This window comes from Ursus americanus, chromosome 21 (genome assembly GCF_024610735.1).
Source record: "Ursus americanus isolate L20-20 chromosome 21, mUrsAme1.1.p, whole genome shotgun sequence".
NCBI lineage: Eukaryota > Metazoa > Chordata > Mammalia > Carnivora > Ursidae > Ursus > Ursus americanus.
In genome coordinates, this window is record NC_142147.1 from 45,919,129 (window position 1) to 45,946,181 (window position 27,053).

The window sequence follows — 27,053 nt, forward strand, 5'->3', positions numbered from 1 at the left end:
CATCCAAAGCTGCCCTCCCCTCTTTGCCAAAGATCTTCCCCTGGCTCGAACTTCTGGTGCTCTGGTCTTAGCTTAGATGCCTCTTCCTGTAGAAGTTTCCTGATCCTCCCATCCCAAGCAGTCCTCCCTTCACACAGGGCATGGGTATTTGTCTCGCCAGCGGGGCAGTCCACAGGCTGGCCATGATGGGTGTAACCCAGGAGAGGCTCCTTTGGGCCTGGCTGCAGTGCTGGCTCGGGCCATGTGGGGGCAGCAGGAGTCACCGAGAACAGCACTGTACCCTGCCCCACACCACCATAGCTCAGACCTTTCAGATCCAGCTGGAACTTCGAGGGTGAACTCCCCTTCTAGCACCTCATCCCACGCCTTGCCCAAACCCCTTCCTGTTGGATGGCTGTGAAAGAGGCAGAGTAGACATAGTGACCCCCAAACATCAGGGCTGGAGAGCCGCTGCTCAGTCCACGGTGAGTCCGGGTCCTTGGCCCACAGGGTCCCTCCAATGTTGGGAGGGGACGGTCCTGGAATTGCTCTGCACAATGAGGTGGGGGGAGTGTACAGCTAGTGTATAGCTCCTTGCCCATCAGGGGACGGGAACGGCACAACCCACACCCCTTCTCCCTTCAGAGTGGGCAGCCACACAGGTGTGTTAAACAGCTTTAATTTCGGTCATTTCGGCTTCTCGGCACAGTAAGAAATATTGCACATGATCAACATGTTTTGTTCTCGGGGTGGGGACAAGGGTAGGGGGAAATCACCTTCTTAGAAAGTACAACCCAAGTTGGGAGGGCAGAGGGGGTGGGGAGAGAACCCTCCCCATGCCTGTGGCAAAGTGCAGGAGCCCCCACCCCAAACTAACCTGAGTCCAGCCCCTCTGGGGAAAAAAGGGGTGCATGAACTCCCCCTACTCCACAGGCACCTCCCTGTGGCCCAAGGCCCACACTACCCTCCAGCTTGTAGCCCTCACATGAGCCATTTTGCATAAAGTACAAGTGAAAAGGTCTGAAGGTAACACACTCCAGGTTATATACAGGGGCTCGGTGGAGGGAGACTGTGCCCCTGCTTCCCCTCAGCTGCCCCCCATCACAGGGAGAAAGCTGTGGGGGGAGGGGGGATAGACAAGAGGAGCAGGCCTCATTCCGCCCCAAACTAGAAAGGACGAAATGGCTTTATTGGGGAGGAGGTAACCATCCTGCCCCCCCATTCCTGCCACCTACATACTGTCCATGTCCTGAGGGGGGTACTGTGGGTCCTGGGATCTTCTCGAACCCCTCACCTGCCTGTGGCAGCTGTGGAGGGGCCGGGGGGCGGGGGGGAGGGCTGGGGGGGGCCCTCCCAGCCAGGCTGTCCGGGACCCGGCTCTGGAGGTGGAGGCAGTGGCGGGGCAGCCGGGGCTGTGCCAGAGTCCGAGCCAGGTGAGGTGGGGTCAGGGCCCCCAGCAGGGCTGGGAGTGGGGACAGGGGCAGCAGCAGTGCCAGTGGGGGGTGGTCCGGGGAGGGGGGCCTCGGCTCCAGGGGGCTGCTCCGTGGGAGTGGCCGCCTGCATGATCTTCTGGCGCACCTCGCGGATCTTCAACTGCAAACAGACCTTGGAGGGGAAGATGTCTGCGTAGCGGGCCTGGAAGGCTGCCGTGGCCTGGGCTGGGGACAGAAGGACAGTGGGGGGTGGGAGGCCAGGATGAGAAGAGCAGGCAGATCCTCTCCAAGTACCCCCCCAAGACGGTGAGATATGCTTACCTGATGGGAAGAAGCCATGGTCCTGGAAGAGCTGCATGACCAGGGCCCGGCGCTGGTCCAGGGTGCGCCGCAGTGAGGAGTATGGCACCTTCTCGTATTCCAGCTCCCCGAGCACATCCTCGGCTTCCGTACCTGGGAGCAGCGCAGGCAGCACGGTCAAGGGGACTGAGGCAGCCTGCCCTCCTGCCCCCACCCCTGCCAGCAACATCCGTCTAGCCCTCACCAAATTCTATTCCACAGCAGAGTTCAGAGAGGGCACCTGCCTCTGGACCCTATTGGACTCCAGAACCCACCCTCCCATCCTTGACCTGCCGTCCCTCCTCTCAACGACACCCATCCCACCTCTCATCTGTAACCCCATTCCCAAGACCCCACCCTTCTTGCAGGTCCTGGGTCCCCCATAGCTCCGCCTGCCTCGGTGCCGGCACCTGTACGGTCAAAGGTGAAGATGTCCCCCTCGCACTTGGCACTCTTAGGGGTGTTGGGCTCTGAGCTGCAACTGGAGCGTCTCCTCATCTTGCGCTTAGGCGAAGTGGGGTCTTCGGGGGCTGAATCCAGGTCTGGTCCAACAGAAGCAGGCTCAGCGGAGGCGGCCCCAGTCTGTTCCCCACCTTCCCCGGGTGCGCCACACTCGCCTACCAGTGGAGTTCTTCCTCTTCTTGCGGTAGGAGCCCAGGATGGCCCGGGGCGAGGTGGCCAGAGACTGCAGGGTCGGTGAAGGCAGCACCTCCTCTGGCCGGAACTCGGGCAGCTCAGCAAAGCGCTCTTCGAAGTCCACCTCCGACAGGACCCTGCTGGAGAGCCGGCAGGGTCACCTCCCCCGTCCCGGACTGCAGCTGCCCCCCTCTCCTGCCAGCCCCGCACACGCTGCCGCGGACCCCAGCCCATGCTCACTTGTCCACAGAGTCAAAGGTCTTCTTCAGGGGCGGGGGCCGCACCTTCACCTTCTTGCCGGTACCAGCGGCCTCCTTGCGCTCGGGGGTGTCCCCGGCTGCCCTCCCACTGCTGCCCTCGTTGTTGCTGCTGCTGCTGCCAGGGGCTGGGGCCGGAGCTGGCGCTGGGCTGGGAGGGGTGGGAGGCTCCCCACGGCTCTCCAGACCCAGTCCAGGGACTCGCCAGTCTGAAGACGAGCTGGGGAATTTGCTGGCCTGGGGTAGGGATGGCAGGGAGACAGAGGACACTGGGTTCAGACTCACTGGTGCAAAACCCAGAACAACAAAGGCCCGGTCATAAAGGCAAGCAAAAGGGACAGAAGAGCACCTCCCCGCCCCCCCCCCCCACCCCGGCAACAAGGACACAGGTCAGACAGGTATGTAAGGAACAGGAACTGAGCAAAAAAGCAGACGGTGGACTGACACACAGAGCCAAGAAGCAACGAGAGCCCTGAGCCTGCTGTGCACTCACCATGGTCTCAGGACCCTTGGTGCCTGTCCGCTCCTCAGCAGGCGGGGGCGGTGGGGGGCTGCTCCGGGCTGTGGGAGCCCAGGTCTCTGGGGGCGGTGGAGGGACCGGTGTCGTAGGCTGCCCCTCAAGCTCAGACTCAGGGGTAGGGGGCTCCCGGGCTGGGCCAGGCTCCAAGGGCTGCCGGGCTGCAGGGCCTGACCGCCCAGGGGCACCTGCCTCAAAGGAACCCACGGGAATGCTGGCGATGGCCGCCTTCACTTTCTGGGGGGCCTTGGGGGTGGGCCGCTGGGCCTTGGGGGCCACTAAACTGTAGGTCATAGAGCCTGCTGGTGGGGAGAAGAGCATTTGCTGAGCCAGGCCTGTCTGGAGCCCATCTCCTGGGTCCCCCAACTCACCCCACCCTGGGTTGGCCCGACACCCACCTGTGGCATTAGGGAAAGGGCTAGTAGGGGCCGGGGTGGCAGTGGCTGGGGCCGGTGGGCCCTTGGGCAGGATGGTGGCAGTAGGTGGGGTGGTGCTAGTGGCCACGGTGTAGACCAGGCCAGGGGGAGCCTGAGACGGCTGGGCCAGGGGTGCTGAGGACGTGGGTGCAGGGCTGCCAGGGTAAAACGCCGTGATGACGGGACCTCCGGGGGCGGTGCAGGTGGACGGCAGCTGGGGGCTGGGCACGGGCGACACGCCCACCTGGCCAGGAGTCAGAAGCGGGGCTTGGCCTATAGAGATGGAAACAGAGGAGGAGAGGCAGGGGCCCCAGTTAGGGCCTGGGCCACTCCGCACCACCCTGGGTCCCCAGCTCTGCCTGCCACCCTACCCCTCACCTGAAAGCAGGGGCTGCACGAAGGCGGGTCCGCTGGGCCCCAGTGAGGTGAAGCCTAGGGCTACTGAACTCGTGGGCCCATACGAGGTGACTGTTCCAGCCTGGCTGGACGTAGGGCTGGTGCCTAGGGGCAACGCGTGCCCACCTGCCGACTGCACGTAGGTGATTCTGCCACAGAGAGGGGAAGGGGGAGGAGTGAGGTGAGCTGCACACCACCCCCCCCAGGCCCTTCTCCGGGCTGGCCTCCAGGTAAAGGCTCAGCTGCCATTACCTGGTGGAGGAGGGCAGCAGGACCTTCTGAGGCTGTGAGGTGGGTCCGGAGAGTGTGGCTGGGCTGAGGGGCGGCACCAGGCCGCTGGGTGTGCTCACAGGCACCGGTGTCAGCTGGATGATCTGTGGGGCAAGGGCACCCACAGGCTGGCATGAGCTGGGGACTCAGACTGGGGCAGGGGCAGACCCAGATCTAGAAAGGTGGGTCTCAGCAAAAACAAGGAACACAAAACTTGGAATCAAGACAGAAGGGAACAAAGAAATCAGCAAGGCGCGCAAAACAAAGAACAAGGTGCAGACACTAAGGGCAGACTCGAGATGCATGCAGACATCGAAGTACAAGGAAAGACACGGTCCTACAGACAGGGTTCCAGAGAGACAAATGAAGAGGGAGAAACGCACGAGAGACCAAAGGAGAGACAGACACACAAACCGTGACACAGAAACCAATGCCCAGGAGGAGAGGAGATAGGAAACAGGTGGAGCCAGGATGCCCTTACCTTGCTGGGTGGCTGGGCTCCATTCTGCACAGGTACTGAGAAAGGAGGGCTCACCAGGGGCAATGGCTGGCCAGCCCCTCCACCTCGCACGGACATGCTAGGGGCTGCCAGGGGCACCAGTACCTTCCCGGGTAGCAGCTGGGCTGATCCACCCGGGGGCGGGGCCTGCACAGGAGAAACCGACTGGGCTGCAAGTGGAGAGAGGAGAAGTTGCCAGAGAGCCACACGGGCCTGGGGCCCCTCTCCTTCATCGCTCAGCCCAGGCCTCACCTTTGGGGGGCGGGGCGGAGGGTACGGACTGCAGGATGGGGATGCCAGGAGTGGGTGCAGTGGCCGCCAGAACTTTGCCGTTGGTGGAGGTGCCCGGTGGGAGGGTGAAACGGATGCTGGTGGTGGGTGCGGGGCCACCGGGAGCTGCTGCCTTGGTCCCAGGGGCTGATGCTGGGGCAGGCGCCACCTGAAGCTGCTGGGGCAGCGTGGGCAGGATGTACTGCACCTGGGTGATGCCCCCAGCCTTGCCCAAGGCACCTGGCTGCAGGATGCCCAGAGGCACTGGCCCATTGGGGCCACTCCCAGCACCTGCTCCTGAGCCTGTAGTGGCCCCACTGCCCGGGGCCCCCTGGGCTATGAACTGAACAGCAGGGGGCGCTGGGGCCCCATAACCGGGTGTGCCCACCAGCAGGTTGGTGACTGTGGCAGGGGCCTTCCCCACAGTGCCCAGGAGGGGCCCAGCCACCAGATGCGGGGCTGGCGAGGTGGCTGCTGCAGACTTCTTGTCCGAATACACTAAGCTTACACCCAGCGGGGAGCTCCCAGGTGCCCGGGACCCTGTGACCGGCTCAGTCCTGGCACCTGCTGTGTCATTTGGAGATGCCTCAGCCCGGCCAGAGGTGGGGAAGGGCTTAGAAGCGATGGGCACAGGAGTGCTACTGACAGGCCGTACCACGTTGGTGACCATGGTAGCAGCTGGGCGGGACAGGGGGGCTGCTGGGGCTCCATAGGCCAGTGATGGGGCTGGGGCCGAGGGCATGCGGGTTCCGCTGCCTTCCCGTTCCTCCTTATTTGGGGGCAGGACCAGCGTCTGCAGGACACTTCCACCCCCGCCAGGAGGTGCCGCAATGACCGAGGGACCTGGTGGCTCCAGGCCTCCCACACTTTCAGGTCTCTTGCGCCGGAAGGCGGCAGGATCCGTTGGGAGGAAACGAGTGGCCTTGGAAGGTGTCACTGGGCCCCCAGCCCCAGGGGGTGGGGGCCGTAGTGGGCCTGCCGTGCTGCCCTGACCTGACTCCTGGGCCTTGAAGGTCCCTGAGCCCAGTGGGAAGGAGGTGGCCGCTGAGGCTGAGGAGGAGGCAGGTGAGGACGAGGAGGAGGATGATGGGGTGGGCCCGTAGCCTTTGCCAAAGGCTGGAGGTGGTGGATCCGGGGGCCCTGGGGGCTCAGGGTCCAGCGGTGGGCGGCAGTGGGTAAAGGAGGAACGAATCACTGGTGAGAAGACCTTCCGGCCAAAGCCCTAGGCGAAAGGAGGAGACACAACCACATCAAGGGAGCCTGGATACCCACAACCTGCCCGTCCCTGTCCTGCCTGGCAGTGAGGCCAGCTGAAGGCCTCACTTGATCCAGGCTGTGACCCAATTCGCCATGGGGCGAGTACCTTGCCCTCTTTGGGCCTTAATCTCCTTCTGTAACAGTGCACACAAGAGCAGGTATCTCCCTTTCCTAGAACCGTTACCAGACAGTGCCAATTCCCCAGCTCTCACCTTGCTGCCCTCTGGATCCTCCCCAGAGCTGTCTCCACTCTCACTGTCAGTCACCCGCTCCTTGCACTTGAGGTCAATGTCAGTGGCGCCGAAGCCGTCGTCAGCTGAGGGAGTAAACAGTATTGGCAAAACGGCTGGGTACAGGACTGCCCAGGAGGGACAGCTCTGGCCTCAGCCCCCAAAGCCAGCAGTAACTGTGGTCCACGAATGCTGTTCCTCAGCCTCGGGTGTGCCCACCTGCCCACCAGGGGAGCCTAAGAGCACACAGGTAACACCACCTAACACTGTGCCCCGTGGCCTTGCCATCCCTGCCCCTGTCCTCCTGCTTTCCTGCCTGGCCAGGAGCTTCCCAAGGGCAGGGCTGGGTTTACTCAGGGGGGCCTGAGGTGAACATGCCTGCAATCATGAACAGACATGCAAGCCAAGAAGACCCTGAGGCCGAGATAAAATCTTTGCCCACCCCCCAAACCTCTGGGAAGGATTCTGGGCCCGCAACTGCTCACCAATGACATCATCGTCTCCTTCCTCCTCGCAGATGACCATGCGTTCCTCGTCACTGGTCATGTCCTCACTGGCTGCACGCTGAGAACGGGAGGCCCGGGTAGGCAGCAGCGGGGGTCGGCCACTGGCCGCCAGGGTACCTCCCTCACCGGAGGCTGAGAAGGGGCCTGGAGCCCCATACTGGGCGGAAGGCTTTGGACCAGAATAGGATGCAGGGCCAGACACCATCTGCAGGGCAGGTACAGGGAAAGTTCAGCAGGGACCATCACCTTGGGGCAGCCCTCCCTGCCCATCTCCCCGGCCCCCGGACCTGAGTCAGTTCCTGTAGTGCCTGGCTATCTACTTCTCCACCATCGAGGCTGTGGACCCCACTGTGGGAGAAGGCTCGGGGCCGGGCCGAGCCAGGTCCCCCCACTGCGTGCAGACGCTCTGTCCCACAGGAGCCGCTCCCCGGAGCCTTGGTATCCGAGCTCAAGAGTGTCTGGGCTGCAACAGACAGGAGCTCCGAGGACACTGCAGAGTATAAGGAGAGAGGTGTCACAGAATCAAGAAGCCTCTTAGTGGCACCCAGACTGGCCGAGACAGCCAGAGATATCTCTAGATACTGGGCAAAAGAAGTTTGAAAATCCTGGGCTACGTGGCAGAAGAGATACCAGCCACCAGCCCATCATTTCCTGATGGATTGCTCCCCGGGAGGCAGGCCTTCTTTGAGTACGAAAGGCTGAAGACAGGCAGTGTGGTGCTCGCTAGCTAACACCTATGGGCCCGAGTCTCCATCCCCATATCTCAGAGAGGAAGGAACCCCACCTTCAGAGAATTGCAGGCCCACACCCACAGATCACTCCAAAAAAGTGCCTCAGAACGACGCTATGCACGCGAGACACTCTGTCAGTAGAAGCAGCCAACGAGGGCCTTCCAACCATGATTCTGGAACCCAACCAAGCTGGGGTTGAAGCTCTGGTCTACCATTTACTTGTCTTCTATAACTTCTGACAAGTGATTTTGCCTGAATCTCAGTCTTCTCATCTAAAAAATGGGGGTACGGCATTCAGAAGTAGAGGTTATAGTCCCCTTGATGCCTAACACACAGTAAATGCTCAGTAAATGACAACTGATAACGAGCTGACTGTCCAGAAACTCTGTCTGGACTTCCCTGGCTCCTTCATACGACACAACTGTTCCTTTATGGGTAAAGATCCTCAAATAAAATGATAGGACAGAGAAAGGCTTCTGAGACAGGGGCTGAGCAAACAAGGGGGTAGCTGGCACCTCTCAGGGAGGGAGGGGGCAGGAAAAGACAACCAAGGAGCCGACCAACCTCCAGGGGCAGCAGCAGTCCCTGTCTCCGACATGCTCCGCTCCCGAGTCTCCTTGTGCCCTCCTGCCAGCCCCAGGCTCGTGGGCTTGGCCTCTGAGCTGGACTTCTTCCGGTCCTTGTTGCACCACTTCCAGTCCGGGTGAGCCTTAAAGTGGGCCTCTTTCACCTGGCAGGAGAGAGAGGAGGGACCCTTCACTCACTCAGCCCACCAGAGGAAGCTGGGGAGGAGCGAAGAGGAAGAGGCATTACCTGGAAGGCCAGGTCATGGTACTTCTGCTTCTCCTTGGGCCCCAGGGCGTACCACCACTCGCCCAGGATCTTGCTGACGGTCCGGTTGTCCTGGTTGGGGTGACGCTGGTGGACCAGGGCCCGGTGCCGCTTGCTGAAGATCATGAAGGCATTCATGGGCCGCCGGATATGATCCTTCTCCCGCTGCAGCAGACAGAGGCCCAAGTGGGATGGTTAAAACCAGGAGACAGGCTTGGGCAGGCACGGGGTGAGCTGGGGACAGGCAGAGATGGGGCACCTTGTTGGGGCTGCGTCCATCCTTCTCCGAAGAGGAGTCTCGTTCCTTTGGCAGGGCACTGAGGGACTGGGTCCGGCGTTTCCCGGGTGGCAGGGGCAACTGGATCTCAGGAGACATGATGGAGAGGAAGCTGTGGCAGGAGCGGCAGGGACGGTGAGGGCCACGTCTCTGGCCACCCCCCCCCCCCAGTCCCAAGCTTCGTGGCACTCACGCATCATCATGGTCACTCTCCGTCTCGCTGTCCAGCCGGGGCTCTCCTGGAGGGCCGGGGGCCTCCTCCTCAGTGGTGGGAGGGGGACCCTTTCCAGGTTCCACAACCCCGAAAGTGTGGGGGGGTCCAGGCCCTGGGCTCTCAGGGCAGGTGGCTCCAGGGGGCCGCCCAGGATCAGCACTCCCTGTCCCACCTGCTGGCTGCTCGTGGGCAATAGCCGCCGACTCAGCAGGTTCTGGGGGCGGAGAGGTAGGTCAGAGGGCTCTTGGGACGCCTGGACCCTATCCCCGTGCCCTCTGAGGCCCCCCACTCCTCACCTTTGCTCTGGGTGGAGGCCACTGGGTGGCTGGCAGGTTGCTGGGCCTCACTTGGCTGCACAGAGGGGTCGGGCTGGCTGGGGGCCAGAAAGGGGACTAAGGAGTGCCAGGGGAACACAGCAACAGAGCGAGGTTCCACATTCGTCCACACTGTGGGAAGAAGCCAGCTAAGCTGTGCGGCAGGAGACCTCGGCCTTGACCCCCAACTCAAGCTCTTTTCCACCCTGGATGAGGTGGCTCCACGCCTCCTTTACACCCCCTTCCACTATCCCAGAGCCTCGTGGGCTCGTGTGTGCGACATCGCTCAGGAAAAACTCCTCCCTGAAAGATTTTGAGGTTTATACAAAAGAAAACAGAAGCTGGGAAGGGAAATAGGCCTCACGCCCCATTCCCTCCCCCACCTCCACCAGCCCTGCCACCAGGGACCAGGCCAGAGGAATGACTGGCTCCTGTCACAAACCAGGCCATGTTCGACTGCCATCTCATACTCCCAAGGCCCCAAGACCTCAGCAGGGCTAGGAACCCTCCCCAGTCTTGCCACATTCCCAGCTCCCAGGTTGCTATCTGACACAGCCCCTCACTTTCACCTCGCACTCCCTTTCTCTCTCTTGAGGAGACCATGGTTTGGTCTCCCTCCCTCTTCCCTCTCCATTACCCACAGGGTGTGGGGTCTTAAGTCTTTCTCCTTGCCTCCCTCCCCATACCACAAACCCCAAGGAGCCAGACCCGCCTTTCCTGGGCTGGGCACAGGTGGCTCCAGCACCTCCCCATTCCCTAGAGAATCTATTGCCCATGAAGAGGTCTCCCAGCCCCCTCCCTCTCAATCTCTGAGCTTATCCTGGGTGCAGCACGCAGCCCCCTTGCCCAAAAAGGGGAAGGAGTGGTAAACTCCTTGGAAAAAAAGGCACAGACAATGGGGCAGACAAGAGAACTGTTCTCTTCTGTGCCCAAGGAAGACAAAAGTGCCAGGTGTTTTCTTGAGACTATGCATAGGAAGGCACTTCCCTCCCAGGGGGCTAGTCCCAGGAGTCCGACCTTCTGCCCCAGGAGCTGGATGGCAGCAGGGTAAGCCCTGGGCTGGCGGGACTCCTGGAGCAGGCCTAGGCTAGGAGTGGGCTGCCCTCTCACTGCTAGCTCCCTGGGGGAAGTGGAACCAGCTGAGGAGGCCCCTGCGAGGGAAGACGATGAAGAGAGAAGGGAAACGCCCTAGGCTTGGTCTCCATCATTCCAGGCCTCCCCCTGATCCAGATCAATCTGACCTGGGGTGACCCCTCTATGCCTTCAAAAGCCTGGACTAAGAGAGCTCTATAGGAGACACTGGCCTCGAGACCTGATTCTGCAAGGGGCTGACAAAAGAAAAAGTAGACATCAAGTCAACAGAAGAACGATAAGGAAGCCAGCACTGGAGGGGGTCTCAAGACGCTCTGAGGACCCTGTCCCCGATCCCTGGGGCACTGGGGACCGCAAAAGCCTGCTCGGCCCTCCAACCCCAAGGACCTGGACCTGTCCCTCTCTTCACCAAGATCTTTCCCACCAGGCCTCCTTATCTGCTGGGTGGGGAAGAAGGGGACCAGCAGACAATGGGGGAAGAGTCCTTTGGTCCTGCCCCTCCTCAAGTCCTCAGTGCACTACTGTCCAGGTTCTTGGGTCCCTCCCTCTGTCTCTGCAAAGCACACCACATACACACCAGCCCATCACTCCATTCTAAGCAAGCAATGCCTTACTCACTTCTCAAGCCCTCTTCTTAGCCCCACTACTCAATCACACTCCCTTCCCCCTCTCTCCCACACCGAAGGCCAGCAGGTTTCATGCTGCCCCTATGCTAATCCATGCTCCCAAGCCAGTTACGCTGCAACCCCCACCTCCAATGACAACGGACCGTGCCAGCCCATCACCCAAACACCACAGCTGTCCCCAGCTACTCCCCTCGCCTCACTCCCATCATTCCCCCTACACTCCCACCTGCCGTCACTAACCGCTTGGCCCAGCTGAGCTCTGTAACTTTCCCGTCACCCCTGTACTCCGCCTCTATCACTCTCGTACTATACCCCTATCACCATTACGCCGCACTTAGCACCCCGACACCTTGACCCCTGCAGTCCCAGCGCCCAGGCGCTACTGACCGAACATGCCGAGGCCACGGGAGGCCGCGCCGGACGCGGGCACCAGGGGCCTGTGGGCTGAGTACATGGTCCGGCGCGGGGGGGCCCGGCCGGGGCTCGCGCCTCCTCAGCGGCCGCCGCCACTCCGCCCGCCGCCGGCTCCTCGGCCGTCGCCGCTCGGGCCCGGGGGGAGCTGGAGGCCGTCGCCGCATGCCCCCCCCCGCCGCCCCCCTCCGGCCGCCCCACTCGGGGGGTCTCTGCCGGGCGCGCCTGCGCACAGCGCCGCCTGCCTCCCGCCGCCCGGGGGGCGGGGGAGGTCAGAGCGCGCCGGCCCCGCCCCGCCCCCCGGCGCGCGCGGGGGCCGTCACGGGGCGCGCGGCACAGGGGCCATCGGCGCCGCCCCCTCCCTTTCCCTCCTCCCGCGCGGCGCCCGGCGGGCGGGGCAGGCGGGGCAGGCGGGGCGGGGCGCGGCGCGCGTGCGCGGGGGCGGCCCCGTCCCTTCTCCTCTCGCTGGCCCGCTCCCTCCCTCCCTCGCAGCTCCGGCGGGTAACGGCTCTGGCCCCGCGCGCCCCCAGCTGCCGGTGCCGCCGCCCCGCCTTTCCGGGCTCCGGGCCCGCGGCTCAGCGCCGGATCGACCTTCGGCTCCGGGCGGGCAGACGGACCAGCGTGCGTGCGTCCGTGCGCTCCGAGCGAGCCCCGCGCAGAGCCACCGCCGCCTCCCCGCCCCGCCACTACTACGCGCTCCCCTCCCCCCGCCGCACCTCCCCCCGCCCCTTCCCCGCTTCCCCCGCGGCCTTCCGCGCAAGCCCGGCCCCCCGCGCGTGAGCCCATTGGCTGCCGCCGCCGCGCGCGGGTCAGGCCCCGCCGCGCCCGCCCCCATTGGCCGCCCCGGGGGAACGTCAGTCATATGCAAATAAGGGAAGGGCGGGGCGGGCTCCGGTTGGCCCCAAGCCGGCCCGGGGCGGGACCGCGGGAGGAGGGTGGCAGGGAGGGCGCACTGCAGTAAAGGCAGCGAGCCAGGGGGGCGGTTCGCAGCACCGCGCTGCGGAGGCCCCGAAGTTGTGTGTGGTGCTACGTGTGTCCAGTCCACGCGAGGAACACGCTCACGCGCGGCTTGCCCCGCCTCCCTCACGCCCGCCTGAGAGCGCGTGGCTCCGCAGGGCAGAGGAACTGCGCGGTAGGGCTACGCGAGCCACCCCGAGCCCTCACCAACTCTCACACCAGCAGACTCTTCCCCCCACCACACACACACACACACACACACACACACACACACCCTCTCATAGACAGACTTTTCCTGCCACACCCATTATCTCATACACACCCCACGGTCACATGTACCCTTAGCCTTACACTCACACTGTCACACACACGAAGTCACACACCTTGAACACCTGCTCACATGTATGTATTACCTCCCACACTCCTGGCCCATCACTCCCCACCCATCATCATACACACACTCGTTCTCACCCATCCTCCACATCACCCATTTCATACACGCCTTGTCATACGTGCTTCACCAACGCATATTCTCATTGCCAGCTCACATGAATCATCATACAAACAACATATCAAACAGGCAACATTATCTCACACATCTCATCACCACTGCTTGTCCATCACACACACACACACACCCCACATCCCTCCCACACAACCACACACACTCTTCCATCTTCACACACTCTCATGTGGCCTCCCTGGCACCTCCCATCCCCGACACAGGCTAACTCTCACAGACGCCATCGTACTGACCCCCACACACTATATAAACTTACCCCAGTGAGCACTACTTCAGTACCCTGGACCCCCAGGAATACAGAGTGCCATGGCCATTCACCGGCCTGACACTTAGCAGCCACCTGGGACCCTCTATCTCACAGTGTAAGGCGGGGGGGGGGGGGCACAGAGCACCACTGTGGGCTGGCCCTACCACTCTAGGCTGGGAGCCACCCCTTCCAGAAAGGGGCCAGGAGGAAGAAAGGAAATGAACACTGGGGCTTCAGTGTGCTGGGAGCTTGATATGTATTATACTCCTCACTGAATCCTCACAGCCACTAGGGAGGTACACTTTATTACGCCCATTGTTCAGATGAGAAAATGAGGCTCAGAGAAACTGAATAAATTGTGCAAGATCATGCCTCCAGAACCTAACAGCCCAGTGCTCCAACTCAGCTGCTCTTTCCACTACCGAAAATTTAACCTCACAGTGGCCCCGGGCAGACACTCCCAGACATCTGGGAATATGGTCAGACAGTGATAAAGAGAGAACTACAGAAAGCCAGAGAGCACACACAGAGACACATGCAAGGGTCTGGGGCCCACCTGGGAGGCAGAGGCTCTGGATTACCCAGGATGGGCCCTGGGGTCACATCCAGTAGAGGCAGAGGCCTGGGGTCACACCCAGGCAGGTTTTAAAGGTTGCACAAGCTCAGATGGACAAAGAGTGGGCTCCTACACAGGTGGAGTCAGCGACAAGCACAAACAAATCCCTTTCCCAGCCTATTCCGTCCACTGACAGAGCCGAAGGCATGGAAAGGGGGCAGAAACCGGTAATCTGGGCCCAGAGGGGAAGGGAAGGTCCATAGCCCTCTGACCTCCAGAGACTGCAGGGCCAGACACTTGGCTGTGAGCCTGGAGGGGGCCACTGGAGGGACTATTAGGTGACTGCCCCCTCCTCCCTGTGCAGCCCCAGACTCAGACCCTCCATTACCTCACTGCCCCAGGGACTGCAATGTGAGGCAGAAATCAAGGCTGAAATCAATGTGGCCCGCTATCTCCCCACCGCTGCCCCCCTCCTCTCCCCACCGGTGAGTCACCTATTGGCAAGTTAACCCCTTCCCTACTGCAACGCAGCCCAGGACAGAGCTCGGAGAAACATTGCCCCCAGCTCCCCCACTTCTGTAGGGTGAGAAAAAGATCTAGGCCTGGCACAGCAGGGAAAGAGGGCCCCACACATCTGGGAGGGTTGCACATCTGGTAGAAGACACAGTGCCCACATAGGAGGGATGGGAAGAGGCCCCTTACAGGGTAGGGTACAGCCAAGTGGGGACCCAGCCTGGCAGGGAGGGGCCGGAATCCGGGCGGGAAGGGCCCCCCTGCCCTGGGCACTGGGCCAGCCCTATACTTAGCTTCCATTGTTCAGAGTGGAGGAACCCTGGGTGGGGGTGATTAGAAGTGGAGAAGAGGGAGCAGGTCCTAACCCCAGACAGCTCCATCTCTCCAGCCATCCTCAGCCCTAACTGGGGCCTCCCTAATTGGAAAAGGCTGAGGAGGTTTCCCAAACCAGGGCCCCAGCCCCATCTGAGAGGGGGTGCAACACCACCCTTCACTCAAGGCAGGTACCGGACAGAACTATATGGTGCAGCCACCCTCTGCACCACCCCATCACCAATTCCACAAAAGGTTTGACGCCAAACATCCCCCACAGCACTACCCCACCCGCAGCCCGGGGACAGGGAGCCCAGACAGAGACACCAACTGCCACCCAGGGTGGCACAGGCTGAGGCCTGCCCAGAGGCCTGGGGCGTACAGCCAGGGATGCTGACAGACTGAGGAACAGGCAGACACACTCTGAACTCACGGGCCCATTTATTGCGCCCAAGAGGCACCGCGCCCCTGTCGCCCGCGGCTCCCCACCCTGCTCTACAGGCCGGGTCCCCGCCTTGGCTCACCCCCGGTGTCCCCAGCTCCCCTCACCCGCTCTCCACATACACACCCACCCACCCACCCACCCCGGGCGGCGTCGGCGACGGCCAGGGTTGCCTGGGGAACGAGCCCAGGATTGGGCTGGCGCGGCTCGGGAGGGATGGGGGCCTAAAAATAGCGCCGGGGTGAGTCAGTGTGAGTGGGGCTGGGGTAGGCAGGGGGACTAGGAGGGAAAGAGGCAGGCGAGAGGTGTGGGGGAGGGTCCCCAGGGATTGGGAGACGGACGGGATAGGACGGAGGGGAGCAAGTAGGTTTGGGGGTAGAAAGGGGCGGGGGGCGGAGGAGTGTACAGGCACCCGGGCATGAGAGGGCTGGTCGGCGCGGACTGAGGGAGGCGCCCCAACCCCGGCGAGGAGGGGGCGCCGCCCTGCGTTCTCCTCCCCTCCCCGTGCTCACGAGATTTTCCACTCGCCGCCTGGCCCCCAGCCAGCCCCCGGCGGGCCCCACAAAGCCGCTTTGTGCTGGGAGGGCGGGCGGGCGCCCGGCCGGCCTGACACCCACGCGGGCCGCGGCGGGGCACCGGCCAGCTGGCACCCGCGCTGTCTGCGGGGGGGCCCCCCCCACCCAGCCGGAGGGCGCGGCCGCTTAAGGGTTAATGGCGCTGCGGCGTGGGGGGGGGGGGTCACGGCCAATCAGCTTCGGCAGGCGCGTAGGCGGCCAATGGGAAAGACGGAGGCCCGACGCCCGGGGCCTACCCCTGGGGCGCGGGAATCCGCGCCCCTCGGTACTGACGGGTGCTGGGCGCGGCCTTCAGGGTACCGGCCGGATCTGCAAAGCCCCGGGTGCAGCTCGTTTCCCCGGCTGCTTCGCAAGAAAAAGGTTCAGAGGGGGGATAGGATCTTGCAGTCAGGAGGTGGCACGGTCGGGATTTGAACCCAGGTCTGCCTGGCCTCCCAATCAGCTTTTCTGCGGAAACAGGGAGACGGGGGTTCCCTGGCCCTGGCCCCCGTGGGGAGCGGGAACAGGGGACGGGGTGCGGGCGGAGGAGGCGGCGCGGCGGGCTAGGGTCCAGCCGCCTGTGGTGCAGCCGCTGCCGCCGGTGGTAATGGGAGCCAGACGCCGTCGCCGCCGCTAATGCGCCTCCCCCCCGGCCACTAATGGAGCCATTAATGCCGGGGCGCCGGGGGCTCCGGGCCGCAACCCCCCCGCCCCGCGCATGCGCGCGCGCGCGTCCCCCCCACCCCACCCCCCGCCGCTTGCCGCCCGCCGGCCGCCGCCGCCGCCGCCAGGAGGCAGCCTGACCCCTCGCAGCTCCTGGTGCTGGGGTCTCTTCCGCGAAGTCTCTTAAGATAGACTGCAGCTACCTCAAAAAGGCCCCTTCTCTTTTCTCCTGGGCAGGTCATCCTCTTCTTCCCAGCCTAGGCCTCCTTCCTCTCCAGGACAGCCTCCAGGGATCTCTGACACCCAAATCTAACCTTTTCCCTCTCCTGCTCTAAACTTTTGCCTCTTCACTGACTGGCATTCAAGCTGGCTTGGCTAGACCTGTGCTCCTTGGCACACTTCTGCCAATCCTGGGCTCTAGTGTCAGCTCCAGCTTCCACTAGCCACTGCGAGGTCATGCACTTTCACCCCTCCTGGCCTTTGTTCCTATGGCTGCATCGGCCAGGAACACCCCTTTCTTTGACACTTGAAATTCACTCATTCCTCAGCTCAAACGTCACTTCCACTGAGAAGCATACCTGTACCTCCCTCATCACCCTGCAATGAGCCACAGAGTTGTGTCTGTCCTCTGTCTTCCCCAGACTCTGTACCTCCCTCTGCTCATCCTTGCCTGTGCCTGCTTCCATGTCTGCCTTCCCCACCCACTTCCCCCAAGGCTGCTCAGCCTGGGCCTGGGAGAGATGAGGAGGGACTTCTGGTGGGAGAGAAGGGGTTCACTATTTGAGACAAAACAGAAACGCTGGTTGGCAGAATCTGGATTTGGGGAGTCAGGAGAACCTAGGCCCCTCTTTGGGCCTTATTTTCCCCACTTGGCCAAGCATAGTGTCTGAAGTCCTACTACATGTGGGACTCCGTTAAATGGAGCTGCCACCAACTGTGTCTCCTGCAAGGCATTGAGGGGGTGGTAGGGGTGATCTGGGTCGTGCCCTCTAGCAGGTGGGTGGGCACAGGAGTTGCTTTCCTGTTGTTCCCCTACACCCGGATCTCCTAGCTTGGCCCATGCAGCCCCCGCCTTCCTGCCTGACTTGGGAACAGGTGCCTGGATGTAGATGGCTCCTGACACCTCTCAGCACGTTTCAGGGACAGTGGTGAGCAGTTAATTTGTCAAGGAACAGGAAGGGGCTCCCAGGCCTGTACAACCTCCCACCACTCCCTAGTACTTAGCAACTGTCCACTGACTCAAAGGGATGCAGCACCCGATGTGCACAGGGTGAAGGGGAGGGGCTAGGAGAGGGGTAGCAAGTCTGTCTGAGGAGGGCGAGGAAGGCCAGGGGAGGGCCAGCGGAGGGCCAGAGACACAGGATCCCAAGATAGGGGGCCAAAATAGAAGAAAGGTGGGATGAAAGCTCAGACAAGGACTGATGTCTAGGGAGGGACAAACCAAGAAAGATACAGAGAGGCAGACAGAGAGAGAGAGACAAAAGTCCAGAGAGAGAGAGACTCAGGCAGGCCCAGAAATAGAGACCTAGACAGATGTAGGGACCCAAGGGAGAAACAGACACAGTGGCTCAAAGGCAGGCAGACAGAGGCCCAGGAGAGGGGGCACTGCCTGTCAGTACGGGAAGCCAGGCGGAAGCTGGGAGCTGGAAAGGAGGCCGTGCCAGGAATGGGGCTGAGACATCTGGCCTCCTGGGCTGGGGCTGCAGGCCCTGGGGCGGCTTCCTCTCCTGGGGAGCAGGCGGGAAGAGTCAGAGGGAGGTGGCAATGGCAGCTGGCTGGCCTGGCCATGCACAGAATGTGGAGAATGCTGGGCCGCCTGCCCCGGCACGTCCCCCAGCGGAAGCAAATGCCTGGCAGGGGGCAGGAGCAGGCAAGCTGTCCCAGGCCGCCCCCTCACACCTGCTGCCCTGAGTGAGGGTCAGGCCTTGGCATGAGCTGGCAGAAAGGGACAGGACCATGGCCTCACTATGCCACTGGGCATGGTCTGCCCTACCTGGGCCTCAGAGGCAGAAGGCTCCAAGGTGCCTGCCTCCCAAGGGCTTGGGGAGGCCTCTGGGAGAAGAACAAAAGGACCTGCTGGCTGGGAACCTGAGGGCAGCCTGGATACCTCAGCATGGGTGTTGTTAGGGAGGCGCTGCTCAGAACCGCCAGGACAGGCACTGGACAAGTTCTAACGACCAGAGAGCCTGCAGCCTCCCTTCCCTGAACCTCAGTCCCCACCCCACCCCCACCTCCACCCCCCAAACTGGGCTGGTAATCCCTACTGCATAGCATCAGGTGGATTCGATGAGATGACCCCACACCTGGGGCTGGGCATGTGGTAAATGCTTAATAAAAGACTAGTTACTATTATTGTTATTGTTATCGAGAGTACTTAAGAGGCTGGACTCTGGAGCTAGACAGCCTGGGTTCAAATCCTGGCTCTCCGTCTTCCTAGCTGAGTGACTTTGCGCAAGTCACTTAACCTCTTGGGGCGCGGTTTCCTCCTCTGAACACTGGAAATACTAATGGTGCTGGCCCCCTGGAGTGTTGTGAGGATTCGGCGAGTAATGCTCAGGCGGCACTTACAGAGCCGTGTACCACGCGCATGCATGGGTGGTGCTCAAAAAATTATGACAGCTATAGCTCCTGGCGGTGAGAGCCCATGATCTGGAGATTGGGAGACCTGGTTCAAGGCCCAGTCCTGACCCTCCCTGGCTGAGTGACCTCAATCAGGACTCTTCTTCTGTCGCTTTTCCTCATCTGGAAAATGGTGGCAGGTACCCCTGTTGGGTCTGCCTTGGTAGGCCTCGGGTCACCTGCCTCAGTGCCATCCCCCTCCAGGCGCCAGCAGTGCGGGTCACGTGACACAATGTTATGCATGTCGGGGGCTGTAGGCATGTGGGGTGGGGGAGAGGAGGATAGTTCTAGATGGAGTCCTTCTGCTTCACTTTCTTCATCTGGCTAAGAACAGAAATCCCTGCTGTGCCCATTTCTGTGGAATTTTGCTCCTATCAACCACACTAACAACTGTAAAAAATGCTGGGGGCAGGGCAAAACACAGAACTCCCAACCTCAGTGTATGAGTTGAGGGGCAAGCACAGCCCCTGTGTCCCTGTGCCCTGGGTCTGGGCTGGAGCTCCGGGAGGTCAGGGCCCGGGCTCCCTCCTGCATCAGCCTCTGCCATAGTCCCAGCTCCCACCCAGATCCCCACTGCAGCCTCCTTCCTCCTTGGTCTCCCTGTCTCTGGTCTCAGGCACTGGAACGCAGCCTCCACGGTACAGGTGTGGTTAGATCAGCCCAAAGCCTATCATGGCTCCTTACTGCCCTCAAGATAAAGTTCCCAAGTCTCCTGAGAGCCCTCGGGGATCTGACCCTTGCTCATCAAGAGAGCCGCGCATTCCCACCATCGCCTAGAGCCCTTGATTTTGCAGATTCCACTTCCTTCAAATACTTACTTTGGCCTCGAGGCCTTTGCCCAAACTCTTCCCTCTGCTTCCCCCATTCCAGCTTTGCCCACTCCGGATGCTCACTGTCTGGAGACAGATCTGTTCCAGGACTGTGAGCCGTGTGAGGGCAGAGCTGTGTCCTCAGCACCAACTAGCACAGGGCCAGGCCACTCAGACAACAGTGGATTAATAAATCAATAAGGAGAAGATGCTAGGGAAGGGGCTGGTGACTGGTCACCCTCCCTGACAGTTGCTCTGACAAGGCCCAACCTGGCCTGGCCTCTGGCTCTCCCCACCTTTGGCCTCAGCCCTCTGGCCATAATGGCTTTCCTCAGCTGTGCTCCTTCTGGCCTCCTAGGAGGCTCTTCCAGCCCCACACTTGCTGGTTCCAACTCATCCTTCAACTCTTGGCTTACACGGCCTTTTCTGAGGGCAGCCAGACTGGATTTCACACCTGGAGGCCTGCCCAGCACACCCCCAGCTCCCCTCCACAGCACTGACTGCACCTGTGATATTTACTGGGCACAGGCGTGAGGTGAGCACTCCAGTCCGGATCCTGCCACCCCGAGGCAGAAGGTGCCGTCGGAGCCTCCATCTTCCCATCTATAACCCAGCACTGGGGCCCAGCAGGGACAAGCCAGTCGGCCTGGCTTTGCAGGCTGGCTCCAGGATTTACTAGCCGTGGGATGAAGGGCAAGTCACTAACCTGACCTCAGTTGCCCCTAAATGAGCATAATCCTAGCCCCTGCCTGTTAGGTCTGTGAAGGCAAAAGGAGTGAATATTTCCAAAGGGCTGAGAACAGGCCGCGGTACAGTACAGGGTGTGATGAGGGCGAGATAACTCACACTCAATGCTTATTATCATGGTGATGCCCCCACCAGTCCTCCAGACATGGCAGCTGTCATCACGATTATCAACTCTGTTCCTCTGTTACCCCATCAGGATTGTAGGGGCCCGGCTCCCAAAGCTCAGAAAGGTTTGCTCACTAATAGAGTCCTTGAGAGTGCATTCCCAACAGGAGGCCTCTGGAAACACTGCACTGAGCCTTCCAAGTCCAGTCAGTCCCTTGCCTGGCATGTGAATTCCTGCTGAAACATCTATGCAGACAGGAGGCTAATCTCCCCTTGAGACCCTCCTAAGGTGGGGAGCTCACCTCTCTGGAGAGCCAGTTTGCAAGTGGCCCCGTCCCAAATGAGCCTTCACCCAGCCATTCCACCTGCATCTCTTACCTGTCCCAGGTCGGCCCATGATGACTTCCTTTTTGGGGGCAGGATGGCTGGTGTAGCTGCTGGGCACCAGGACGGGCAATAGGGCAGCAGGTGAGGGGTGGAACGCCACCGGCTGGAAGGGTGAAGAAGCCAGGCCAAAGGTGGGCATCGGCTGGGCCACGGCAGTCGGCGCGGCTGGAGGCACGGTGATGGGCACGGGGGCTGGCAGAGGTGGGGGCAGGCCAGGCTTCCCACTGGCCACCCCAGGGGGCACCGGGGTCTCTCGGCAGCCCCGCCCAGGTCCCGCTGCCCGCACCTCGCCAGCAGTGCTCACCTCCCCAGGGAATTTGGAGGGCAGCGGCACGTCGGGGTTGCGAACAATGACGGGTGAGTCCCGCTGCACAGCAGGAACCCTGCGCACAGAAGGCCCAGGATCCGAGGTCAGGCCAGCAGGTGGGGGCAACAGCAGCAATGGCGAGGGCTGGCGGGAACGGGAGAAGGGCACGGCAGGTGACACAGCCCGGAAGCCAGCCGGTGTGGAAGGTGTAGGTGTGTGGGACACGGAGTCCACACCAGAGTCTAGGCTGTCGCTCTTGGGGAAGTCCGGGGTGGCTCCTCCGCCCCCTGCGCCAGGGGCCCCCAAGGCCCCTGGGTGGGGCAGCAGCTCGGTCTTTCTCCGCCCAGGGCTGATGGGCACGGTGAAGGTCAGGTTGGTCTGGAAGGTGGGTAGGATGCCAGAAGAATGGCGCTCCCTGGGGGCAGGCGGCGGTGGGTGGGGGCCCAGGTCTGGTGGTGTCAGCACGCCTCCCTTCGGGGTGCTGGCACTCAGATGGCGGCTGCGGACAGCAGTGCGTTGGATGACTGGTGAGGCATTGATGGGGCTGAAGTTGGCGGGGCGGAAGCCAAAGAGTGGCGACGGGGAGGGCGATGGGGCAGGTGAGAAGGGCGACTGCGTAGACACAGGAGAGAAGGAGGGTGTGCCGGAGCGAGAGCTGCCCAACGACACCAGCATCACGGCCGCCTCACACTCATCAAACTCAAAGCGGGACAGGTCAGCAGGAGCCACCAGGCGTGGGCGCGAGTCCCCACGGGCCGCCACGCTGCTGGCCTCACTGTCCCTCGAAGTTTCATCACCCCAGTCAAACTCGGTGCTGCCCTCACGCGCCGCCACGCCTGCTGGCCGTCCGGCCCCACCAGGGCCGCTGTCCGCCAGGCCCTCCATCTCCTTGGTTCGCATGGACAGGTGGCGCGAGCAGTAGCCCCGCCGCTGAGACTCCTTCATGCAGCCGTCTCGGGAGCACAGCCGGCGCCACTGCTTGCCGTTGAATTTCTTGCGGATTCCGTTGGGCGTGCAGACCACGTCACCCTTCTTGTACTTCTGCTGGGCGGCAGTCAGCGGTGTGCGGGCCCGGGCGGCTGGCGCAGCCCCCTTCTCCAGAGAGGCCACGCTGCTGCTCCTGCTGCCGCCCTGGCTCCCCTCCTGGCAGGGTGAGGGCTGCTCCCCAGGGCGGCCCGGGCCCGCGAAAGCTGGGGACTTGGGTGGCGGCGACAGGAGCTGGGGTGGGGGCAGCGGGAGCAGGGCCGGGGTGCCCAGGGCCGGCGGGTGCTTCTCCTCACCCTCCTCGCAAGTCCCCAGGTTGCCACCAAAGCTGATCTTCGACACCTCAGCATCCTCAGGCTGCTTGGGGTCCAGGGCAGCAGGGCAGGGGGGCAGGGCGCCCCCCGGCTCAGCCTGCTCCTCCTCGGGGCCCGCAGGGGGCTTCCTCGGCAGGGCCTCGGGTTCCCAGGGGGGCCGCAGCAGGCGCAAGCTGGAGCGGGCCACCCATACAGCCTCCTCGGGGTCCCGGTGTGGCAGCTGCGGGGGCTGCGGCAGGGCAGCCGGCGGCCCCGGCTGGGCGTTGGGGCCGGGGCTGAGGCGGACCTTGTAGGCAGCTGGCTTGGTGGCCACTTCCACCACCACACCCTCACGGTAGGCAGCCACCCCGGGCTCCACGCAGGTACAGACAGCTGTGCCCACCACCACGGCACCCGGCGGCGGCGTGGCATCCAAAACCACATCTACACCGCCACCGGGTGCCCCCTCGTAGAACGTCAGGGCCCGGTCCCCGGGGAACTGTACCCCCAGGTCCTGGCTTCGGCGCACCTGGCGCACCACGGCCGGCAGGAAGAGGCCGTCGCCACGCCGGGCCAGCACCCGCTGGGACCTCAGCTGCCGCAGGTCATAGCCACCACTGGTGCCACTTGGGGGCCAGGGGCCTGGCCCACAAGCTTCGGCTGGCTCATCCTCCAGGTCGGCTGAGTGCTCGCTGGCTGTGTCAGTGGAAGAGGAACGGGTAGAGGTGGGTGGCCGTGGAGGGACCCCCAGGGTGCCGGCCTCCTCAGGGGTCCGTGCCCGCTCTTCAGGGGCCCCGGCCGCCCCACTGCTACCGCTGCCGGCTCCATGCTCCTCCACATACTTCTTCTTGGGCGCTCGAGACTTGAACGTGGCCGTCTTCCGGCTGAGAGAGGGCTCCCAACGGCTCGCCTCCCCCTCTACCTTGGGGTCCTCAACAGGGCCTGGGGCCGCCGGGTCGTCAGAGTGCAGCTCTGGGGGCAGCCCCTCAGCCGCAGGGCCCCGCTCGGACTCCTCTTCCTCACCCTCCTCAGCCTCTTCTGGCCCCGGAGGCTGCTGCTGCGGCTGCGCCTCTTCGTCTTCCTCCTCTGGCTTGTCGCCCTCCCCAGCCCCTCGCCGTCGCAGGGCCTTGGCCCGAGTGGCTGGTGGGGACTTGCCGCCACTGCCAGCACCTGGGAGGCCGACACATGCCTTCTTCATTGGCTTCATCTTTTGTCCGCCTGCAGGTGGGAGGGCAGACAGGAATCATCGGGAGCAACTCAGGAACCCCCCGGAGCCAGTGTCCCCCAAGGCTTCCCACTTGCTGAGGCCACCGCCTCAGCTCCATGATACCTGAAGTCTCCTTCCTGGCTGTCCTCAACTCATGGGGGCCCCTGACTGGCACCCAGACACGGACTAGCACCCATGTCCCCTGAGTTATATACTCTGGCTCCTTGGGGACACTGACATTTATCTGTTCCCTCTACACAGGCCACAGCAGGTGTGTGCGACTGCCCGAGGGGACACAAAAAGGCAGTAACAGTTCACACCTGTGGAGCACTCACTTCGTGCCAAGCCGTGGGCCCAACCTGATGTTGTTAACCCACTTCATCCTGACGACAGCCCTAGGAGGCAGGTGGGACCAACAGCCCTACTTGAGGAAACTGAGGCACAGGGAGCTCAAGCAACTTGTTCAAATTCATCCAGCTAGGAAATGGCAGAGCCAGGGTCTGAACCCAAGCAATCCGGCTGCTCCAGAGTCTGTGCTCCTAACCATTTCAGTGTGCCGCCTGTCACATGATCCAGAGGGCACGCTTCCTTGCACTGTCACTGTCCAGAGAGCACACACGCTCATACACACACATGCACGGGCACACAGTCACAGAAAAGGAGGTGACTGGGCTGTGATGTGAGCCTCTCTCCACCCCCGCCCCCACCCCTCTGGGCTGCCTGGCGTGGCCAGACATTGTGGGAAGGAGTGGGCAGCTGGAAGTCCTGAGGGATGGCTGCCCACTCTTCTCTGCACCCGAGGCCTGCCAGGTATAGCCATCTCCCCAGATCCTGGCAGGGAGCAGGCAGGGGCACGTCTGGGGCAAGAGCTTATACCCAGTGCTGCCACGGGGCCGTGCATGAGCACACGCACGCGCACAAAAACACACACAGAGGCACACACACGTCATCACACAGTGGGACACAGAGCTACACCCCAGGGTTTCGCTGTCCCACTGGATGGGAGCCTGTCCCTCCCCCCACAGCACCCAGCGTGATACCAGCAAGCCCAGCCCCCCTTCTGGCCTGCACGCATCCCCCGCCCCGACTGGGCTGCCTCTGGCAGGGTGGCTGAGCTGGCCGGGCCCCTGGGGCCCCCAAATATGCCCTCCGACTCCAGGTGGGGGTAAGTGGGAGAAGGTCAAAGAAAGCAGGGCAAACCCAGCAGGCCAACCTCACCCACTTCCTGAACAGTCATTACTGCCCGCCCCCTTTCAAGCTGCCCTGAGAAAAGAAAAGGGAAAAAACTTTACTCTGAAGTGACTAAGAGAACCTAAGAGGCCAAAAGGGGGCCTCTGGGAGGGTGGGGGTGCCCAGGACCATAATCCAAACGCAATCAGAGACACCCCTGACTCAGTCTGCAAGCTCCCCCAGGACCCCTGGTCTTGTGTTCTCCTACTTGGGGCCTGCTCCTCCTGTGGACCCTACAATCCCAGACTGCTCCTTCTCTGGGCCAGTCCTCGGGTCCTCACGGGCAGAGCCTGTAGGGCCCGGGTCTTCTCACATTGGGGCAGGCATCCAAGTGCCCAGAAGTTGGGCAGCTGCCACCACCTTCTCCCCACTGACCCGCTGGGCCACTGTCCTGGGGACTGAGATCCGGCCCCAGTCCTGCCCAAACACAAACCTTTGCATACCCCACCCAGGGCCTACAACCATACCGCCTGGCACCCCTGAACCCTGCCGCCTGGTCCTGCCTCTTCACCCCGCAAGCCAGGCCTTTTTCTTTCCCCTGGGGCCTACTCTCTTCCTGTCCACCCCACTTTGGATAACTCCCACCCAAGGCCCCGTGGGCCCTCACCTCCTTCAGAACCTAAGCAGTAACTCCTGAAGCCCAGGCCGGCCAGGCCCTGGTTCTTCAGGGTCTTATGCCCTCTGCTCCCATCAGCCTTCCTGGCACCAGCTTCTCTGCCACTCTCTCCCCCGTCCTGTCACCACCTCTACCTCTGCCCCTCTCCTCACAGGCCCTAGGCCCCCTCCTCAGCCACCTCATCCTAGTCACCCTCATTTATCTCTGTCACCCCTTCCTCCCAGTCACTCTCCTGTCAGCCATCTCTGGACCTGTCACCTTTTCTCTCCATCACCTCTCCTTGTCACCCCTCCAACTCTGTCCCCTCCCTCTCCCTGTCACCCTGATCTAGTCCTGTCACCCCTCCATTCCTGTTACCTATTCTCTGCCCACCATCCCCTCTCCGTCACCCCTTTTCTGTCACTCTTCCTCCCCACAACTTCATCCACTCTATCCCCCCTTCCCACCATCCAACCCACCTTTTTTCCCCTGTACCCCCTCCCCGTCTCTGCCACCTGTCCCCTCTCGGCCCCCAGCACCCCAAATCCCCCCTGCCCGTGTCAGCCCTGGCCCCGCCCCTCACCTCGGGCTCGGCGGGGTTTCGGGGCGGGGGGCCGTGGCCCCGGCTCGGTCCGGTCCGGTCCCTCCCCGCCCCCCCTCCGGCTCTCCCTCTCGATTCTCCCTTTTTTTTTTTACTCCAACACACAAAATGGTGAATGGACCTGCAACAGCTGGAGCAGCCAGCCAATCACCGGCCACAACCCCGCTGACCGGCGCCGTCCTAGACCAATAGATATCCGCAGCCTGGTCGGCTCCGCCTCTCCACGACGAGCGACATTCGCCATGTCCAATCAGACCCACCCGGCAGCGCCAGGGGGAGGGGCCAAAGTCCAAGACCGGCCTCCCTCTGGGACCGACACCAACCTGAGCCTACGACCGCCTGATCTGCCTAGGGCCCTGCCCCACAACACGTGATAGGCATCAACCTTAACCAATTGCAAGCTGTTTTAGTGCAGAATGACGAATACAGTACCCAGTCGCTCTGCACTCTAGGCCGGAACCCAGCCTCTATGAGGGACAGTAGCCAATGAAGTGCAAGAAGGAAGGGCTAAGGGATAGGCTGTCCAATAAGCAGGCTGAGAAGGCGTGGCCTGAGCGTTTGTTGACCGGCTAGTCGCAATTCCTGCTGGGAATGGTAGTCTTCTTACGTCTCCGGCCCATAGTCGATAGTACAAAGCAGACTACAACTCCCATGTGACAGAGAGCTGTAGCACCAAAGAACCCGGGCGAGGAGAAAAAGTCAGACAGGGCAGTTCCTGTAAGTCTCCCTGCACACCGGGAGCATCTTAGACCCAGGGCCCCGACTCACCCGGATTCCCGGCTCTGGCGTCGCCAGTGGCTCCTCTCAGTGGCGGCGGTAGCGGCACGAGGGGGAGGTGCGAGGAGCAGCCAACCGCCACCCGCAAGCCTCGCAGCCAATCAGCAGCGGCCGGGGCGGTGCA

The 27,053-nt window shown here is 62.4% G+C and overlaps 1 protein-coding gene across 14 annotated transcripts; it reads right to left on the bottom strand.

Annotated features, from left to right (window-relative positions):
* Positions 1-642: 642 nt before the first annotated feature.
* On the bottom strand, positions 643-27,053 carry CIC (capicua transcriptional repressor). Of its 14 annotated transcripts, none has more exons than XM_087870819.1 (21): positions 26,921-27,034; positions 20,927-23,737; positions 9,355-9,504; positions 9,038-9,272; positions 8,827-8,956; positions 8,550-8,732; positions 8,301-8,466; positions 7,293-7,495; positions 6,985-7,210; positions 6,482-6,585; positions 4,995-6,234; positions 4,725-4,912; positions 4,226-4,347; positions 3,956-4,122; positions 3,560-3,850; positions 3,138-3,460; positions 2,628-2,881; positions 2,373-2,524; positions 2,162-2,293; positions 1,734-1,865; positions 643-1,637 (listed from the first exon to the last, which is right to left on the bottom strand). In XM_087870819.1, the coding sequence occupies exons 2-21, from the start codon at positions 23,724-23,726 to the stop codon at positions 1,270-1,272; spliced, it is 7,566 nt and encodes a 2,521-aa protein (XP_087726945.1). In that variant the 5' UTR covers positions 23,727-23,737; positions 26,921-27,034; the 3' UTR covers positions 643-1,269. The 14 variants fall into 14 exon arrangements, with proteins under 14 accessions (XP_087726945.1, XP_087726942.1, XP_087726941.1 ...); XM_087870816.1 differs by lacking the exon at positions 26,921-27,034 and adding an exon at positions 26,135-26,343; XM_087870815.1 differs by lacking the exon at positions 26,921-27,034 and adding an exon at positions 26,135-26,343 and having other exon boundaries at positions 3,138-3,463.

Bases quoted from the DNA above. Each gene is read 5' to 3' on its own strand.
- CIC (XM_087870811.1), bottom strand. From the start codon at position 23,726: ATGAAGCCAATGAAGAAGGCATGTGTCGGCCTCCCAGGTGCTGGCAGT. The intron at 6,235-6,481 runs GTGAGAGCTGGG...CCTTTCGCCTAG, and splicing joins AGGATCCAGAGGGCAGCAAG to GGCTTTGGCCGGAAGGTCTT. The intron at 4,913-4,994 runs GTGAGGCCTGGG...CTCCACTTGCAG, and splicing joins CTCCGCCCCGCCCCCCAAAG to CCCAGTCGGTTTCTCCTGTG.